Source organism: Mytilus galloprovincialis, chromosome 9, assembly GCF_965363235.1.
Source record: "Mytilus galloprovincialis chromosome 9, xbMytGall1.hap1.1, whole genome shotgun sequence".
Lineage (NCBI taxonomy): Eukaryota > Metazoa > Mollusca > Bivalvia > Mytilida > Mytilidae > Mytilus > Mytilus galloprovincialis.
The window spans coordinates 63,083,029-63,104,072 of NC_134846.1; the positions used below are offsets into that span (position 1 = coordinate 63,083,029).

A 21,044-nucleotide genomic window follows, 5' to 3' on the forward strand; every position below is an offset into this window, starting at 1 on the left:
AATGTTGAGTTTTTCTTATTGTTGAAGGCCGTACAGTTGTCTATAATTGCTTTCATTCATTTCATGTGAACTATGGCGGATAGTTGTCTCCTAGGTAACCATACATGTTTTTACACATCTCGTTATTTTCAACTATTGGCAACTATGGAAAAACTCATAGAAACCAGGATTAAATTATGTATTTACGGCAGACGCCCGTTTCGTATATGAAAGACTCATTAGTGACGCTCGATTCCAAAAAAAGGTTAAAAACGCGAAATAAAGAACGAAGTTGAAGAGAATTGTGGACAGAAATTCCTAAAAAATTAGCCAAATACAGCTAAGGTAATCTATTCCTGAGGTAGAAAAGCCTTAGTATTTCAAAAATTCAAAAGTTCTGTAAACACTTAATTTATAAATATGACCATATCAATGATAATTCATGTCAGCACAGCACAGAAGTGCTGACTACTGGGCTGGTGATACCCTCGGGGACCTCATGTTTAATAAATATAACCAACGCAACACGGTCAAAACTTTTTTCATAATAAGAACGAACTAAGAAACAGTTTTGCCTTCTTTGCCTCTGTTCTTTTAATGAACAATTAGAAGCCATTCACATCGTAAACAATATTCCAATTTTAGACGACAGACCAAAAAATCAGGAATGATTCTAGACACTCCAGAAGGGTACATGTAACAGTCTCCTCTCCTTTGGTCTGATGTTTATCGTGCAAAAAACTATTGGTTATTCATACCGGTGCTTTTGCACTCCATCAAAGTAAATAGGTAAATGTTTCTCGTCTTACCGAGAAAACATTACTTTAACTAATAACCGGAAAGTACAAATGATATATTTAGTTCATGACTGAATGTATTTTATTAGAAAGAGATTAGTTACATATTGAACACCCAATAACTGAAATAAAAATATTCAACAAAGGAAACTGCAGTTAAATCCAAATTTATCCCTTTTGTCCCATTGACACCCATTATGCTGCTCAAGGCAAGATAAAATCCGGAGACAAATAATAAAACTTGTTTTCAGACATGCTTATTTTTCTGCCAACAAAATGTCAAACATTGGAAGTGAATAGACACGTTATGTCTATTGTTCAATATAATTCATGACTGATCGAGTTTCATTTCATAGGGTAATCGGAAACATATATTCAATGATCACTTGAATTTCAAATAGGAAAAGGATGTAATTGTAGTGTCTATTTATGGAAAAGCGACATATTTTATATATCCTTGTGTATTTTATCTAAATAGAATTAGGCATATTTTCTGATGTTGCTGATTTCAAGTTTCACGTTCAAATAGCTTTTTTTCGTGAACCTTAAGGCATACTATTTTGGTTTCTGTAGATGTTCTGTTATTTTCATACATTTTTATTTCTTTATAGTTACCTCTAGCAATGTTGTTTTGTACTGTATTTGACGATACTGTATGCAATACAGCCATTGATACTAACATGTATGATTGCATTATCACTCGAAGTATATCAAGTACTACTAGTTGCTTTCTATCACTGCAATCATTGTTTATATAGAATAGTACATATGATAAGGAATTTCTCGTCTGTAATCTTTTACAGAACCTTATTCACAGATAAACTGGTACACCACATATTTCATTCCCTTATTTGAAGGATTTTTTGGGGTTCATTTTGTCATGACATAGACTTTTGTCATATCGGCACGACTATAGTTCGCATTTATATTCGTTCTTCCCTATATATCGCTTAAGCTTATTGAAATTTTCTCGGTCTCACTACTTTATAATAAAATTGTGAATGGAAATGGGGATTATGTCAAAGAGACGACAACCCGACCAAATAGCAGATACCAGCCACAGGCCACCATAGGGTCTTCAACGCAGCGAGAAATTCCTGCACACGGAGGAAGGCCTCAGCGCTGGCTCTGAATAAAGAAAACTGTACTAGTTTAGTTTAGATTTTATCAATTTTTTTAGTATTCAAACCATATAATTGTAGCATCCACATTAATGTTTTAGGTGGAGGGGTAGTTGTTTACTGGTTGGTTTATTTTGGATAAAGTCCTGAACATTTAATTGAAGTGAACTATATATCTTGTCCATTAGTGTTTCTCTTTGTTTTATTTAGATAATATAAAAAAAAAGATGTGGTATTATTACCAATGAGACAACTCTCAACAAGAGAACAAAATGACACAGAAATTAACAACTTTAGGTCACCGTGCGGCTTTCAACAATGAGCCAAGCTCATACCGCATAATTTATGTACAAACAAGATTGTGTCTTTCTTTCTTTCATTTTGAAAAAAAATGGCTTTTATTAAAGTGTAAGTTTTATTCTTTTTTAAACCCAATTAAATAGAAATAAGAAAATGAACATATTGATAAATCAAGATTTTATTTAACTGATAAGCATTCTATAAGATATAAAATCAGGCTGTGGGTATCCTTCATTGAATATCCATTTGGAAAAAAGATGTTATTTTAGACCGGTATGAGCATAAAACCACAAACAGATATTTCACGTTTCTTATTTGGTCATTCACATTGCATGTTCATTAGAAAACAAATATAAGAAAGAAGATATGGTATGATTGCCAATGAGATAACTCTCCACAAGATATCAAATGACACAGAAATTAACAACTATAGTTCACCGTACGGCCTTCAACAATTAGCAAAGCCCATACCGCATAGTCAGCTATAAAATGCCTAAAACTGATAAAAAGTAAAACAATTCAATCGAGAAAACTAACGGCCTAATTTACATACAGAAAATGAATAAAAAACAAATATGTAACACATCAACAAACGACAACCACTGAATTAACTCCTGACTTGGGAAAGGCACATATAGAGAGTATGAGGCGGGGTTAAACCTGTAAGCGGGATCCAAAACCTCCTCCTATCATGGGACAGTGATGTAACAGTACAACATAAGAACGAACTAAAAAAAAATGAAAACGTTTTCACGCATCAGATGGATATATATCTTACAAAAATACCAAGTGGACGTGGCCGGGTACTTGTATATCCCAACAACAAATAAGACACCAAGTAATAATCTGAGAGTACTCGCAGTTACTGACAGCTAGTTCAAAGCCATCAAAAACTTATAAAAAAATCATGCATCTAAGACTAAATTGTCAATCAGTACACATCCAAATTCATATGAATTTAGTGTAAAGACGTCATTAACATTCAAAGAAAAACATGACCTTGTGCAATGTCAAGATACAGGGATCGACCGATTGTCGATTCATGAATGTGTATATGTATATAAAAATAATATTTAGTTTGCTTTTATTTCACTGATGACAACAAAGTAATATTAATACCAATAAAACCAATATTCAATGATCGAATTATTAGTTATTAGTTATTCTATGGCGGCTGAAAATGACAACAACAAACAACAAAAATGATTTAAAAACTTTACGAGATACTTATTTGTCTTGGTGGTTAGTAGATATAACTGGAAAAAATAAACATTCCCTAAATACAAAATGTCCAGTACATTTTTTCGTCAATATTCTTATAGAAGTAGGTTGTCATATAAGTTATTCTTTGATGATAAAACCTTTGTGTACATCATCATACACATCATTGTAACTTCCAGCTCCAGGTCTTTTTGGAGCGTCACTTGCGTCAATGTAAGTATCGCGGAGTCCTACTTTATTGGGTGGTAGTGAAGCGCGTGGGAATCCATCTTTCATTTCATTTGAAAAATTTAAAAAAGGTTCTCTTCTCTTTTTCCTGATATAAAAAAATAACACGTAAAAACAAACATGCTGAAGTAAACAGTGAAGAACACTATATCCATGTATTATCTACACTTAAATCATTCTTTACTTGGGCAGTGTCTTTGCTTAGTAACCTGAATATAAAGACCACAAGTTTATTATTATTATGATCAAATGTTCACCAATGCAACTTCTATGGAATAATTTATTGATAAAATCTGTGAATATTGAAGCGCGTAAGGAACATCTTGGTTTGTACAAGTTGTTGTTCAGTACATAAAACTATTCAACATATGCATCATCAACAGATATTCTTTAATGCATACATAAAAGTTAAAACTAGTAGTTTTAAAAGAGGGACGAAAGATACCAAAGGGACAGTCAAACTCATAAATCTAAAACAAACTGACAACGCCATGGCTAAAAATGAAAAAGACAAACAGAAAAACAATAGTACACATGACACAACAGAGAAAACTAAAGAATAAACAACACGAACTCCACCAAAAACTAGGGGTGATCTCAGGTGCTCCGGAAGGGTAAGCAGATCCTGCTCCACATGTGGCACCCGTCGTGTTGCTTATGTGATTACAAATCCGGTAAATAGTTTAATTCGGTAGGTCACATTCATTTAAAATGTATTGACCACATAGGTTGATTCTCAGCTTTGTATCCCAAACATACTATAATCATTAAGTTAAACACCTTTTTTTGTTATTTCTCTAAAATATGCATGTCAAATAAAGTATGGTTTGTAGTCAAAGTTGTAACCTAGATAGATGATTCGACTTTAATTGTGTGCCTTGTTTTCAATGTGTTATGATTTTCGTGTCGCCTGACCTTTTTCTATTTTTGTGTATTGATATTTGTGTAAACATAAACTCGCATAAGATGTAAATCGTTACTCTTTTGTGATATAAGTTTATACTCACAGTTTGCAGGATAAAAATATGATAATCATCAAGAGTAATAAGATGAAAATTCCAACAGCGACAATCACTGTAAAAAATTCTGATTTTAAAAACTGAGAATGATAAAGAAGAATAAAAACCCTAAAGGCGTGAAACAAAATGGATTTTGAATAAGGAATTTTCTGGAGCGCAACTAATTATAAAAATGACATTTAACTCAATATTAAGGATCATGCATCTTCAGGCCAAACTGAAGCAAGGTGCACCAGCCTTTCTTAAAAATTAGACTATAAATTAAACAACCAAACATACATTTTGTGTGGCGGTTGGGTGAGCAAAATCAAACGTTTTACTCAATTGAGAAAGAGATTAAACTAAGTTGCCTTAAGCAAACTTAACTATTCAAGGAGCCACATTCTAACAATAGCAGTCGTCTATTCAAATACATGTCAAGATAATATATAAAAGAATCTTAAAATTCCTTAAATCCAAATCTTTATATGTGTATGTTTTCTTTTGCATATACTTTTGAACTTAGAAAAGGTACAACCTTATAGTTATATAATATTTACAAGGAGAGCGTAGGCAGATACAAAGGGATATTGGGGACCTCGGTGGCCGAGTGGTCTAAGTTGTTACGACTGTAATCAATAGCCAGTCAACACTGAGGTTGTGAGTTAGAACCCCGCTTATTCGGCTGCACTCAACTCCAATTTTAATTGACTAGGATGTCAGTTTTCCTATTGAAGATATGGGGTTTTCTCTCGACAGACTGTGTTTTGCTTTTTAACCATTTTAGTTATGGTGTTGTTATTTTAATTGTCAACTATGGTTGATGGTGCTCCCTGAGTATTTCATAAATGTTTACATTGGAAAAAACTTACCACCTAAGGGAAGAGTGATAAAGCGTGGATATCTATTATTTGATGAACTGCTATCGATCGTATTCTTCTTTTCTAAAATCATAAATACTGGTAGATTTACACTTTATATCAACAATTCATGTATATATCCATACATTTTTGAAGATATGATATGTAAAAAAAAACCAACGACATTAAACGTGTTCTATACTAATTTGTTTAAACTAGTAACGGTTGAAAACATTTTTTCTAACAATATGACATATTTATCATATGAAAACCGATGAAAATATGTGTTCCTTCATAACGAAACAGTAATAACATAAGGCTACAAATTATATAATTGAACATTGAACTATTTCGATGATGCAATAATATGACCTGAAACTGTTCATATCTCAATCTTTTCATGAAAGTTTTTTGTAGTGTGCCAACATTTATATTGTCAGATGCTTCATATTTATTTAACTCAGGGACAAATATAACTCGGAACAACAGAAAAAAGAACAAATAAACATGAGATACCAACCAAGCTACTGATGAGAGCTAATCAAAAGGTCTACATATTGCAAAGTCACCTGTCTGTTGATTAAGATTGATATGTTATTTAGATATTTTGCTGCTGGTTTGCTGTATCAAAAGACACGAACAACACCTTTTTCGTACTTTGTGTGCATATACATGTTAGTAATGTTTTGCTAAATGTTTACTGCTACTCTCTCGTTTTATGTCTGGCATATCTAGCTAAATCACAATTAATAATTCGAATGTTTGAAATAAACAATATTTGCATAAACAAACTTATCTACAATCTGTCAATACCTGTATCTTGACATTGCACAAGGTCATGCTGTTATCTGACTGTTTATGGCGTCTTTTCACTAAATCCATTGGTCGTTCGATATGTACTGATTGATAATTTAGTCTTAGATGCAGGATTTTTTATATAAGTTGTTAGTGGCTTTGAACTTTAGCTGTCAGTTTTGCGAGTACTCTCAGATCTGTAATAAGTGTTTTTTGTTGTTGTGATGTACCCGGCCACGTCCACTCTGTGTAGTATTTCTTTTTGTATCCATCTGATGAGTTAAGCCGTTTTCAACTGTTTTTATATTTCGTTTTTATGTTATAATGTTACACCACTGTCCTAGGTTAGGGGGGTTGGATCTAAACTAACATGTTTAACCCCGCCACATTCTGTATTTATGTGCCTGTCCAAAGTCAGCAGCCTGTAATTCAGTGGTTGTCGTTTGTTGATGTGTTACATCTTTATTTTTCGTTCATTTTGTTACATAAATTAGGCTGTTAGTTTTCTTGTTTGAATTATAACATTTGTCATTTCCGGGCTCTTTATCGCTGACTATGTAACACTGGTAGGGGCATTGCTCATTGTTGAAGGCCGTACGGTGACTTATAGTTGTTTATTTCTGTTTCATTTGGGCTTTTGTGGAGAGCTGTCTCATTGGCAATTATATCACATCTTTTTTTTTATAATTATACTTTTTTCTGTCAGTTTTTAGTCTATATATAATTGTGCTTAAGATCAGCATGCAAATAAACTCATCATAGATATCAGGACTAAATTTTGTATATACGCCAGACGCGCGTTTCGTCTACAAAAGACTCATCAGTGACGCTCGAATCGAAAAAAAAAGTTAAAAAAGCCAAATAAAGTACGAAGTTGAAGAGCATTGAGGACCAAAATTCCTAAAAGTATTGCAAAATCCAGCTAAGGTAATCTATGCCTGAGGTAGAAAAGCCTTAGTATTTCAAAAATTCTAAATTTTGTAAACAGTTAATTTATAAATATAAAAATGCGTTTAAAACTCAATTCTAACAATACCCGACGCACGTTCCGTCTACACCTGAATCAGCAGTGGAGTTATAATCAAAAAGGAAAAACTTCAAACACAAAGTAGAACTGAATACTTACGTTTTCCTAAACAAAGGAACGGAAACTGAGATGCACAATTTTCAACCGTTAAATTGTTTGTTCCCACTTTGGACACGGCGACACACGAATCGTTTACGCTAAGTTTCCCTGCAAACATAAAATATCATTATTATCATCGAATTTAAACGTGCCATGATCAACACAACAGGTGCTGCCAGTTGAGCAAGATCTTCCTATCACTCATAACACAGGAAGATAACGCAGATATTGTGATTTTATAGGAAGATAACGCAGATATTGTGATTTTATTAGCCATGGCGATGTACATGTCCGTTTATAACTTATGAGTTTGAATGTTCCTTTGGCATCCTTCGACTCTCCTTTTTCAATCTACATGTTAGATTGACATATGAACTGCCACAGAAAAATATAGCAATTTACATTTTTATTTTTAAACTCTGCAAAATGGATAATAATTATTAAGATTCCGGTTTTATACTGAACGATCTTTTATTAGTACGATCCTCTTTATGTATCACAGATAAAATATCTGGCAAACAGATCGTCAAAATGTTGACGTCATTGTAGAATATTTACTATCTTCACCTTATCTGTTGGCGTCTTTTAGAATTATTTGTATGTTTGTTTTAATTTTCTGTCAGCTGTGTTGTATTTCTGTGATGTATGCTAATGCAATTTTTGGCTGTTGGATCACAAGTATTGTCGCATAAACCTGTTAGGTCTGTTTGGGTTGCTCATCCAATTTTGTCAATGTAACTATAAACAACTGTCATACAGATGGGAGCTTTAGCTAACTATAAAATCAGGTGTTACCCACCATTTTCTTTCAAAAATGAATGTAACAATTTAGGAATATGGTAGTTGTTTTTACTTATTCCGTTAAATAATACCTTTTATGTCAGCTTTTATGACCTTCCCCTTTTTATTTTTTTTAAAATTTTTGCTATACTTTTCATTGACTTTTTTAATAACACTGGTGTCACTACAACTAGCACTGTAATCAACATGTTAAGCAAATCCCTTTACATGTAGATTAATCTAAGCAAAGTTTTGAGTTTGTATGAACATTAATGACAATAAAAAGTAAAGAAAAATACTTTACAGAAATATACAAGAAATTAATTTCAATTTTTCATTCACATTAGATTGTGAAAGGCAAATATTTAAGTCTGATTTGAATAGTTGATGCACACTAGACTGAAAGTTTTAAGTAATATAAATCAGCATGAGGCGATCAATTTCACAAAGTGAAATTTATTTCACTCAAATATCCTTACATCCCAGCTCCTTTGTTCTACCAGGGATGATCTGAGCCGGATTACCCCAGCTTGAGTTTACTTGTTAAGCATGCTTTCCTTTGTTCTGTAACATTTGTCGGGAATGTCAAATCCACTATAAAACTTATAATTACTTATATGGAAAAGACTATCTATCAAAATGTACGTAGAAGAAATCCAGTGTCTATGCTGGGATTCGAACTCAAGACCTTTAGCATATCAACCCACGACACATACAACTACACCAGGACAAGTGGAAACCAACTATCAGTACGTTAACATACTTAAAGGAAGCAAGCTATTTTTATAAGTGGGGCGATTTGGCAGACCTTTATCCAATAGGGTTTTAACCCTATTCGTAAATAAGTGAGTTGTCAGACTGATTGTCCAATTTGGTTTTACACTTTTCAAAAGTGGGGTGAGTCGGTAAACAAGAGTGGGCGATTTTTTTTATAAAGTGGCGATCGACCCGTGGGCCAATTGACCAGTGGTGCGAGTTGACATTGTTTCATATTTAATCATCGTGTTGGGGGGGTCATATAGTAATATATAAAGTATATTATAATGGTTGTGTGGAGTTCTAAACTAAATTTGATGAATTGTAAATGTTTTTTCGTTGATCTAAAACAGCTGGGATGTTAAATATTTATCCCATTCGGACTTGGTGTGTCAGTGTTAAATCACCCTCTGGCCTCCGGCCATCGGCTGATCTTACACTGACACACCGCGTCCTCGTGGGATAACTATTACAGAGTGCACCTTAAACTGAGATAAAACATAACGATAATGGAAGATAAATCGACATAAGTAGTGGATTTGACAAAAGTGTGTAAAAGTAAAGCTTTTAATATAGCAACATTACCAGTGACCACAATATGTGACCTAAATATCGGAGTCCATAAAGGTTTTTCTGAAGCATGGTTCCCAATAGTATTTCTGTTAAACAGTACAGAACTTCCATCTTTCAAACAGAGTTCCTGATATTCATACCATGACTTGGCAGTCAACTGAACTACAATAATTATTATAAAAGTATCAGAATGTATTGATAATTAGCCAAATCGATTAAAATAAAATTGTATTCAAATATCATCATCCTCGTACAACTATGATATGATGATGACATTTGCAATGATTAGTTTTAAAACGAAAAAGTAAGCGTCATGTCAGTAAAGGATATAAGCCGATAACAGTCGGAGACCTGTCCTATATGTTACAGAATGGACTGTTAGAGACTTATATCTTTAAACATTATGTAAAACTTCAAAAAAATCAACTTAATACAACGTTTGTTAAGAATAATTTTCAACGTAGCTCAACTTAAACAATAGACAAATATAAAGTATAGTTAAAGGTAAATAATATGTATTGCTACATGTACATAAAGACACTGCGTATGCGTATCATGATTGTTGCGTGTGCTAGGACCAGTTTATATATTTTCCTTGAATGCACTTAAATGCATTTGGTGTCGCAAAACGGATAAAGACGATAAAAGTATATTATTGATGCAAAAAAAAAAAAGAAAGAAGGTGATGGCGTAATTAGTGATTGAATTGTTTCAAACCCTGAATTTAAAACAAATGTGTATTTAGATATATATTCGATGTCAGTACTAGTTTAGATTACAAAGAGTGTATAGATATAGCAGCTAATAAAGGGAAGCTTTTATATATATTTACATCAAATTGTCTCTCGCCCTGCTCGTCCAAATTGTATATATTTCTACTGTAAATTCAAAAGGCTATAAACAAGACAAATCCAGAACTATGATACTAAGTAAGTTGCTCGCAGTAACATATCATTTTCTCTTTCGATACATATTTTATTCTACTTGATTTTAATCATTTCTTCGAATCGAACAACATATAAATACAGGTTATAAACAAAGCAGCAACTGTATATATGCTAATGTGACTAACTTCGATTCGACGTAACTGCAAGCACCTTCGATACACATACATTAAAATGCAAAACTTTATGTAGTACCATGAAACCCCAATCGTAGAAACCACCAAAACTTTTCTCGTGACTTTGCACCTTACATAAAACTTTATACATACATAGTACGTACTGTTACAGAACAATTATCCGAACAAGTTATTTTAGATCCCATCTTCATATAATTACTACAAGTTGCAAAAAGGAAAACCCCAATTTCGAACGAAATGAAACATATTATAATGTAGTCCACCTCTTTTACTTCCATATTTCTTCATGGGTTTTCATTTCTCATTAGGTGTATAATAAAGATTTAAAAAAAAACCCACACACATGTGAAGACAGTCAGCAGGTTCACGTTGAAGAAAAACGGTTCAACCATATCGTGTGCACCGCATTCGATTTTATTTCAGATATAATACTATAAATGTAATTAATGAGTTCAAATGGAGAGATAACAACATGCAATCAATTTAAATTATTTTCTTGTTCATCGGATTCCCCCCATCTTATATTATTTCAATGAATTTCAATAGAATTACGATTCAAATGTTATATATTTTACTTGTAAAAATCAATTTATATTTTAGTTATGTGAGATAGATACAATGGATAAGCGTTGATTCTTGAAAAAGAAACCATGAGCCCGGAGGGCGAATTGTTTTTTTTTTCACGAATCAACGCTTGTTCGTTGTATTTATAACTTAAACTATTGTGTTAATATCTTTTACAGATTAAAGTCTTTTCTTAATAAGAAGGTATTGTAAGTGAGTTTAAATAAACCATATTATCTTGTCAAACAATCCATTACAATAAATTAAATATTACAACTATATGGTTAAAAAAAAATGCAAATACTGTGGACTCATTTATTTTCATGGGTATCAATTTTTGTGGATTTCTGAAAACTGCATTTTCGTGAATGTTTGATTTCGTTGTTTTGCCAATCACTGTATTCGTAACCTATTAAAATATGTTATTCGTTGAACATTTGAATTCGTGGTTCACCTCTAACCACGAAACACACGAAAATTGGTATACAACGAATAATAATGAATCCACAGAATATCATAACACACAACAAGTCTGCCTTAAAGATCTTCCTATTATCAGGCATCTGAATAAACTCATCATTGTTACCAGTACTAAATTTTGTATATACCCCAGACGCCCGTTTCGTCTACAAAAGACTCATCAGTGACGCTCGAATCCTATTATCTGTTTTTAAAAAATTTCACATATTCGAACGTATTTCTATTTCTATTGAAAATGGTAATGGAGAATATGTCAAAGGGACAACAACCCGACAAAGAACATATATATAGTGAATATAATAAGTATGTTTCCGAAATTTCTAACAAGAAGCCCAATTCTAGGCACATCCCGATTTTCTAGCATAGGAATTTGCGAATAAACATTTGTACAATTATGTAGTAAAACAGATGAAATATTATATTAATTTATAAAACAAAAATGGACAAATAGAATGTAATCATTTTTGTTTCAAACATGTGGAATAGCCAACAATAATCCGATAATAAAACGAACAAACTCGCTTTTATTGAACAAAATATGCACAATGACATACAAATCAAGAACAAAAACTGAAAAACTAGAGAATAGGGACAACAAAGATAATTCAGGGATTATAACCTAAACAAACAAGTCCTTACTTTTAACTCATTTATATTAACCATGAAACCTCGTCTCTACAAGCTCATACTATACGTTTGCCTATTATGTATATATATAAAGGTACAAGCCCAGTGTGTCCGTTGTACCGATGTATTATAATATATTCATTTATATGTATAAAATAGACATTTAAATCGTAACTGATTGGTGGCCCAGAGGTTTCGGCTATTTGTTGATGTAACAGAATTTATGAGAGGGTTCGGGGATGCGTTGATTCTAGTAAAATAATCCACCGTAAATGAATAGGCTGACGTCACCACAATGGTAATTTCTTCCTTCATCGCCATGAAACGTCCGGATTAATCTAAATCGATCAGACCTTTTCATTTACTTTATTATACATGAAAAAATATATCAATTCACAATTTTCTGTATTACGAAATAACGCATGCCACTTCTTTCCTTCCTTGATCATCAAAATTTATCTCGACTCAGAGATTTTCTTGGAAGATTCGGTTATTGTTTACCCTAACAGTACTACCTGAATATCTTTCTTTTTTCAGTTTATTTTTCCTGCAAGGTCGTGTCGCTCTTTTTTCGTTTATTTGCGTATTGATGTCCTTTGAAGTTTGAAGTTATCGAAACATAATTTTGTTTCTCGATTTCCCTTTTCAAAAATGCTTTAGTATTTTCTTTGGAATCAAAGCATTGCAGATGTACATATCTTTGCTTTGTGCCTAATGTATAACAATTGCCCTCAATCGACCCCGAAAATCTTAACTAAAATGAAGTATCTGAAACTGTTTGTAATGTACATTGGAAAGAAACAATTGAATTCGTATTTTGATTATATATGTACAAATTCCCCTTTTCCAATCAATACAATGCAAAAAAGGGTGTAAAGTTCAAATTCGTATAACACAATCACAAACGGTCTTTAATTTATTTAACAAACATATCATTAAACCTAGCACCTGGGTTACTTTAATTTCAAGAGAGAATATCGGTTTGAAATCACCACGAACATAGTGGGAATCGGACACATGATTACCAGAAAACCTGTGGGAACGTTTTCTATTATTCCCATACTTATCGTCGTTGATATGCAAAGAGTTGCATTATTTTTTAGCTCACCTTGCCCGAAAGCCAAGTGAGTTTTTCTCATCACTTTGCATTCGTCGTCCGTCGTCCGTCGTTAACTTTTACAAAAATCTTCTTCTTTGAAACTACTGGGCCAAATTATACCAAAGTTGGTCACAATCATCATTGGGGTACCTAGTTTAAAAAATAAACTGTAAATAGCAATAATGTACAGCAAAGTAAGAGCTACAAATAAGTCAACTTGACCAAAGTGGTCAATTGACCCCTTAATGAATAAATAAAGGCAACAGTAGTATACTGCTGTTCAAAACTCATAAATCCATGGACAAAAAACAAAATCGGGGTAAAAAACTAAAACTGAGGGAAACGCATTAAATATAAGAGGCGAACAACGACACAACATTAAAATATAACACACACAGAAACGGGCTAAGCATTAGACAAAATCCTATGAGAATAACAAATATAACATCAAAACCAGATACATGAATTTGGGATAGATAAGTAACGTGACACGTCTTATATTAATGTGAATTCACACTAAAAAAAAAAAAAGGAGAAAACAAACGACACAACGGAAATACAATGTTAAAATGTAACACACACAGAAACGAACTATAACACAACAATGGCCATATTCCTGACTTGGTACAGGAAATTATTAGTTATTGTCCTTTATAGTCAATTTTTAACAATTTTCATAAATTTTGTAAACATTTTTCTCTTGACAATTATTATACAATTATTTTACTTGAGATCCTTATATTTCGGCATGATCTATTTGTCGATATCGTCAAAAGCATTTTTGATTCATTTTAAAAGAGGGACGAAAGATACCAAAGGGACAGTCAAACTCATAAATCCAAAACAAACTGACAACGCCATGGCTAAAAATGAAAAAGACAAACAGAAAAACAATAGTACACACGACACAAAATAGAAAACTAAAGAATAAACAACACGAACCCCACCAAAAACTAGGGGTGATCTCAGGTGCTCCGGAAGGGTAAGCAGATCCTGCTCCACATGTGGCACCCGTCGTGTTGCTTATGTGATTACAAATCCGGTAAATAGTCTAATTCGGTAGGTCATATTCATGAAAGGGAAGGGGATTGTAGTTACGACGTAAGGAACATATCCGATATCATTTGTGAAACGGTTATTCCATAACGGTCAACCAACTCGTGATGGCGTCCGTAAAATTTACGAAGGATGATTTAAACGTTGCCGAAAATGATGTTAGAAAGAATATGACCAACACCAGATTTAGATATCCAAATTCTGATGAGGAGAAATTTTTTGAAAAATAGAAAACCTAAAAGCAGCAAGAAAAAACTTACAACGAGCATTATCAACTATAAAGGTGCTACAGAATAAACACTAAAACATGACACACATGGCTGTGAAATATGTATTTGTTGTGTTACAATCAATCTGAATGTGATTTTTTTCTCAAAAAGGGTTCTTGATGGGTGACAAAATATGTATATGGATGCCTGATTACGAAAGAAGGAGTACGATAAAAGGTGCATACAAGTATTTCTTCATTCCGCCTAGACCAACTTTGCCTCGTTAAGTTATAGTTTCTGAATACATAAATTAATGAACTGAAGAAGAAAAAACGTGTGAATTATGTCAGTATTTAAGCACTGACCATTTGACCGGATGATATCCCTAGTAGTTCAATTGATATGTCCGAAGCGAATCCTTAACTTTCATCTGAAAAGTTAACAATGATTACATATTTGAATACACGAGGAGCTATATGATAAAAAAATAAGTAATGAAAACCTTACTTGACGTATTCTTACACCCAAATATATATGGTGCATTACAGTCACTGACAATGAACTTGTTTTTGTCTTTGGTTGTTGTGACACACTCTTTTTCTATATACGTTGTTGTTGGCTGTATGATAACATCTGTTAATTAAAAAAAATGTATTGCTGGTGATAAGCATCATTAATTCATTTTCAAAAAGTTGTAAATTTTCAGTATCGAGTTAAATTGATAATAATAAAAACAAAATTGAATTAACCGATCATCTTCAATCATATTTATATTACCTTCAACAAATGTAAACACCAGAGATGACCGACCAGAACTACAAGGAGTGTAGATGGCATTGTCACATTCTATTCTACAGTCATTTATGTCATCATTAAGTGCGGGTTTATGAGTCAGGCAGACGCATATAGAACTCTGAAAAAGCACAGATTTATATAGACATGATATAATTGATGTAAAACAACTTTCCAGATTTTAAATTTAAAACTCAAATGCAACACGATCTGTTGCGACAGAAAGAAAAAAAACTTATTTGAAACCCAGAAAACAATGTATAAAGTATAACTCTTTCAAAGAGCCAGGGAACATAATTATTCACAAAAACTTTATATAATGTCGAATGCAATATAAATTTAACGATTAAAAAAATGTTTAAAACAGAGATTAAACTTATTTTCATATGTTCTTCTTTACAAGAAATCCATTTTTTTTATATCTATAATTCATAGGATTTTGTTGTAATTGTAAAGCTATCGAATATATTGTAAGATAAGCGAAAGATACCGCGTACAGAGACATTAACATTCATTAGGTAGAAGATAACGCCGTATTATTAACAGGACCAGCAGACAAACATCAGTACGCAAAACAAAATAAGAAAATGTAACTCTGAGCAACAGTACACCACCAAAAACTAGGCTTTATCTCATGTGCCCATAAGAGTAAGCCAACCCTGATCCACATTTTGTGAAAACCTAAACATCAGGAACACAATTAAACACTAGAGGTGATATCAACTGCTCCAGAAGGGCAACATAGCTTTCGCCACATAACAGATTCGTCGTTTTTAAATGTATTTAACATTTGCATGCATATAAACTAAACAAATTTCTAGATGCACTATTTTTTTTAGTTTATTACGGATATACAACATATCACCGACACATAATTTTTCATTTAGTGATGGATGATCACAAGCTAACTAACCATTGAATGATTTTGGATGGTGACAACACAGTCAACAAAAACATGTTGACTACGTGAAAATTAAGTAAATGAATGATAATGCCCGATATGTGTTGTGCATTCGGCCTCTTTTGTTTAATAAACAATTCCTTTCCGGTAGGAACATTATATCATGAATTTAATCTGTTTTTTTGAGAAGTATGTATTACTATTTACATTCCTGTGAACGTTCGTTATGCAATATTTCATCACGGTTTCCTCTCCCTCACTAGCGAGGTCTTGTAGCGAAGGTCTCTGTCTACAAGAGAGTTCACATACACTTGTTTCATATACAGTGACATTTTGCCATTTTTAGCATTGAAACGTCAAATAACATGAAATTGATGTAATATGATTCCAATATCCATTTAAGTAAATGAGTTCCAAACAGGTCAATAAAACAATAATATAAATAAGACCAGAAAATAAATCGCGCAAATCCTGTACAGTACAAAACACCTTAACCTATATAAACACTTATGCACTTATTTTACCTGCTTACTTTTGTATATGATTCAACTTACCTTGATTGCAAAATAGGTAGCAGATGAATGATCAGAACAATGTTTTAAACAATCTTCTGCCGTTTTTACACTTATCCCGGAATCTTTAGGTGAAAGACTTATGCCACATCCTGTCAATGGAAGTATGTGATTGATTCAACTGTTTTTTGCTATGTTTTATCCCTAACTGCTATTGCAAAGAATATTATTGGAGGGAAACATTAAAATAAATTGTAGAAGATACATTAGTGATGTTTCTCATTTTAAATTACATATCCTCATTCATAAAGATTATTTGCGCTGATACGAGGAAGCTACTTAACCATAGGTTCCTAAGTTTTTAAAGTTGAAATTGATAATTATATGATTTTACAGATATAATAGTGATTTGTTTAAGAGTTTCGTAATATTCGATATTTTCCAAATAGTTTACAGGATTCTTTCACATTGTATCCATGTTGTTAATTCTTATGTTGTAGTTTCCTTTTTGTAGTTTTCATTATGTTACATTGATACAATTAAATCCACAATGTTGCATTTGAACATTAGTTTAAACACCTTTAAAGCCGAAACCGTATTTGGACAGACAAGTTGCTGGTATTACCAATGTTATTTTAATTGATCGGGAGGAGCTTACATTTTAATTTGCATAAGGACACTCTCTAAGAAGATGTGTGAGGTAAGGATGACTGCCATTATGATCATTATTGATTTCTAATCACCTTTCAGTGTCATCAAAGGAATTTACAAAAGAATGACTGGACACTTCATTAATGAGTTTATCCTAACGCACCTATCTATAGATGGACTGGTTTATTATAAGCGAACCGGTTATACCCCGCCAAGTCAAATGAAATAAATCAAGTAATAAGAATTCAAAATTGAATTACTAAAAAGAGTCAAGGCTATCTTTAACCGGGTTTTAATCCTAGTATCTATGATGAGTTTATTTACAACAAAGGAGTCGATGACACTGAATGGTGGCGGCTTTCTCCCCGAGAGTATCACCAACTCAGTAATCAGCATTTATTGGGACATGTATTATCATTGATATGAATATAATTATAAATCACCTGTTTAGAAACTTGAATATTCATAAATACTGATGATTTTTACATTCAGGAACAGATAACCTTTTCTGCATTTGACAAAACCCTTTCAAAATGTTGGGTCGTCATTACTTTTCAAATTCGTACTTTATTCGGATTTTTAAACTTTTAGTTTAAAGTGTACAACCTATTAATTCTGGTATCAATGACGTGTCTTTTTACAGTTACTTGGTTTATGATTCTGTTGATTGATGTCTTTATATGGTTTCTCCAACCCAGTAGTCAGCACATCTAAGTTGACATGAATCGTAATTAACATGGCTAAAATTACTCACTTTCAATTTTCCAATGTTTTTCATTTTTTTAAAATATTTTTTCATCATATTGGAAATAGTAATGCTGGCGTAATTCAGGATGGGACATACCTATAAACGCAGCCCATTTTGTGTGTTTAATTACTGTTCCTGTCCATGCTTTTTCTACGTTCTTATAAACCATGTAGTTCGATGAATTATTAAATACGTCGGTGGTGTTGATTTGTTCTATCTTTGGAAGTGAGCACACATGAGAACTCGTTGTCCAGCTACTTTCTGGGAATCCGATGAAGGTTGAACATCCTGACGAAAACAACAGAAATTTTAATAGGGCTCTCCATGGTTAGTTCGGCCAGATTGAATAGGGGCAGGTTTTGTTTGAAAGAGGTGAAATAGTATGAAAGTATGGGAAATCCTTTGCATGTTTCCAAGCAAATTGCTCTGTTTTAATGATGCGTTCCCGTATTTTTCACACTATATTTACCTCCATTATGAAAAACTGTTCCCTATCCAATATGACCGAACTAACCGTGAAGAGCCCTATTTAACATTGATAAAATTTGCTAATCTTGTTTTTTAATGTTTGCGTAATACTCAGAATACTCTGGTTCTATTCATATGATGCCATTAAAAATTTTGCCCGTTTAGCCCTTATCTTTTTTTAAGTAATAAAACATAAAGTTTTTAAAGCCATATTTGATAACTAGAAAAAAGGTGCGAATGTTAAATATATGAAAAATCTAAAAAGATTCATTACCCGCCAAATTATCAATTGCTTATGTCTCGAAAAATAAGCGCATACACCCTTCAGGTACCACTAGTAAATGACAGCAGAAACTTGTTATCCGTATGGTGCAGCTAAGTTGACCCCGTTGATCGGTGGGATTCCTGTTACTTTATAACTTGTATTCTATTTTGTGTTTTGTAGAATTTGAAAATTGAAAATTGGGTATTTTTTGTCAGTAGAAGTCTGCACTATGTTGTTAACGGATTTCTCGATTCTAATTGTATTATGGTTGAATACTTTTTTATGATTGACATTTTTCAGTCGATCAGCTTAACGGAAAAATTGCAAGCTGCAACAATGTAAATTGATAATTTCAATTGAAAAAATACTACAGCAAAATAGCAGGAATATTAGAAAAAAATGTTGTCATCTTAAAAAAATTTGTATTTTCTAAAATATGAAATGATTTACAAAATAACTTACCAGAAACTGGAATTAAAATAAACCAAACATACAGCTTCATTATATCATTTATTTGTGTTTAATGAATCATCATATTTTGATAAAGTATATTTCAATAATTTCCTTATATGATTTGATAGATGACCTCATTAAGCCGGAAATGGTAATTTCGACTAAATTTGGTCAATCATGTTCATAATCACGACTCGAATTTTAATAACCCTGAAATTTTTTTGATTTAATTGTAAATATTTTTTGACGATTCGTTATGTTTATGTTTTCTGTATCCATTTATTGTTTAATTAGTCTTTTGTCGTTTAATATCAAATGCATTATATAGTTTGCCTCCATACGTTTGGCTTTTACCTACGTTACTTTTTTGCTGTTTATAATGATTTAGGTATGTAGTGTTACAAACTTTATTTTACAGCTTCTAATTTGTGTAGCTAGTGGTGGACTGTCTTTCAAGGATAACACCTGCACAACGAACAGTCCATAAATACTCAATTTATTCAAATGATACACCATCGAAACGTCAATTTGAGAATTATTAGAATGAAGTGAGACAAGTCTCCGTCAGACAATTTGTTTCTAAAGATTGCTAACCTGTGATTAAGTGCATAATCGCACAGATGCACATGGATGGCTTTGTGTTGGCTGTTTGCGTCTGCTATAAGTATCCATCATTCCAAAGAGGGTGATTGTGGTAACTTCCCTTCAAGTAGTTCGTCCTAAGATGGTGCGACAAAACACCTTCTGGGGAACTACAAGATAAAGATGATGTTAGGTGCATAATCATACAGAATGTTCTCACAGATATTGGGATAAAGTCCTGTCACTCACTAACCCATATGTCAGTACATGCTTTAATCACGATTTTGCAAGTGACCTTGAAAATATGGGTACCCTTGAAACAAGCAGAAGGTTGGTTTCTATCTTGATATTTCCGCAATTTTGGCGTTGTCGGAGAACGTAAACATTAAATCTATGACAAACGTGATTATTTCAATTTCAATTGTTAACTTCACATTTTTTTGGTTCTCCGTTGACATATTTGCGTCGGAGTATGTATAAGAATCCGGTTTAAAAATATAACTTAACATTTGGTCTTATTAGATATTCGGACCGTCGCAGATCGAACAAGGTTATCATTTCCATAAGTAAGTTCTTCGATTTCACCTGAGTTCTTATGTCGTACTTGGATAATTATCATCGTATATCTGGACTACATCTCCTAGTTTAACAGTTTGATTGTATTTTCCAGACATTCGGTGAAATTCTCATAGTTTTATGATCATGTGTAAAATCGTCAATATAACAGTTTCTATCATCTGTATGGAACAGATACGGGTAGGTTTAATTTGTCTTTCATAGAATAGATACGACGGGGAAAGCGACTCTGTTTGACACACCTGCACAACGAACAGTCCATAAATACTCAATTTATTCAAATGATACACCATCGAAACGTCAATTTGAGAATTATTAGAATGAAGTGAGACAAGTCTCCGTCAGACAATTTGTTTCTAAAGATTGCTAACCTGTGATTAAGTGCATAATCGCACAGATGCACATGGATGGCTTTGTGTTGGCTGTTTGCGTCTGCTATAAGTATC

General features: G+C 32.7%; 1 protein-coding gene across 2 annotated transcripts; it reads right to left on the reverse strand.

Moving 5' to 3' along the window:
• Positions 1-3,400: 3,400 nt before the first annotated feature.
• On the reverse strand, positions 3,401-19,517 carry LOC143045580 (uncharacterized). Of its 2 annotated transcripts, none has more exons than XM_076218181.1 (10): positions 19,450-19,517; positions 18,351-18,542; positions 16,898-17,007; positions 15,428-15,563; positions 15,158-15,283; positions 9,547-9,696; positions 7,426-7,533; positions 5,517-5,588; positions 4,654-4,720; positions 3,401-3,734 (listed from the first exon to the last, which is right to left on the reverse strand). In XM_076218181.1, exons 1-10 carry the CDS (start codon positions 19,487-19,489, stop codon positions 3,539-3,541), a joined length of 1,197 nt encoding a protein of 398 aa, XP_076074296.1. In that variant the 5' UTR covers positions 19,490-19,517; the 3' UTR covers positions 3,401-3,538. The 2 variants fall into 2 exon arrangements, with proteins under 2 accessions (XP_076074296.1, XP_076074297.1); XM_076218182.1 differs by having other exon boundaries at positions 3,592-3,855.
• Between the last annotated feature and the right edge of the window lie 1,527 nt (positions 19,518-21,044).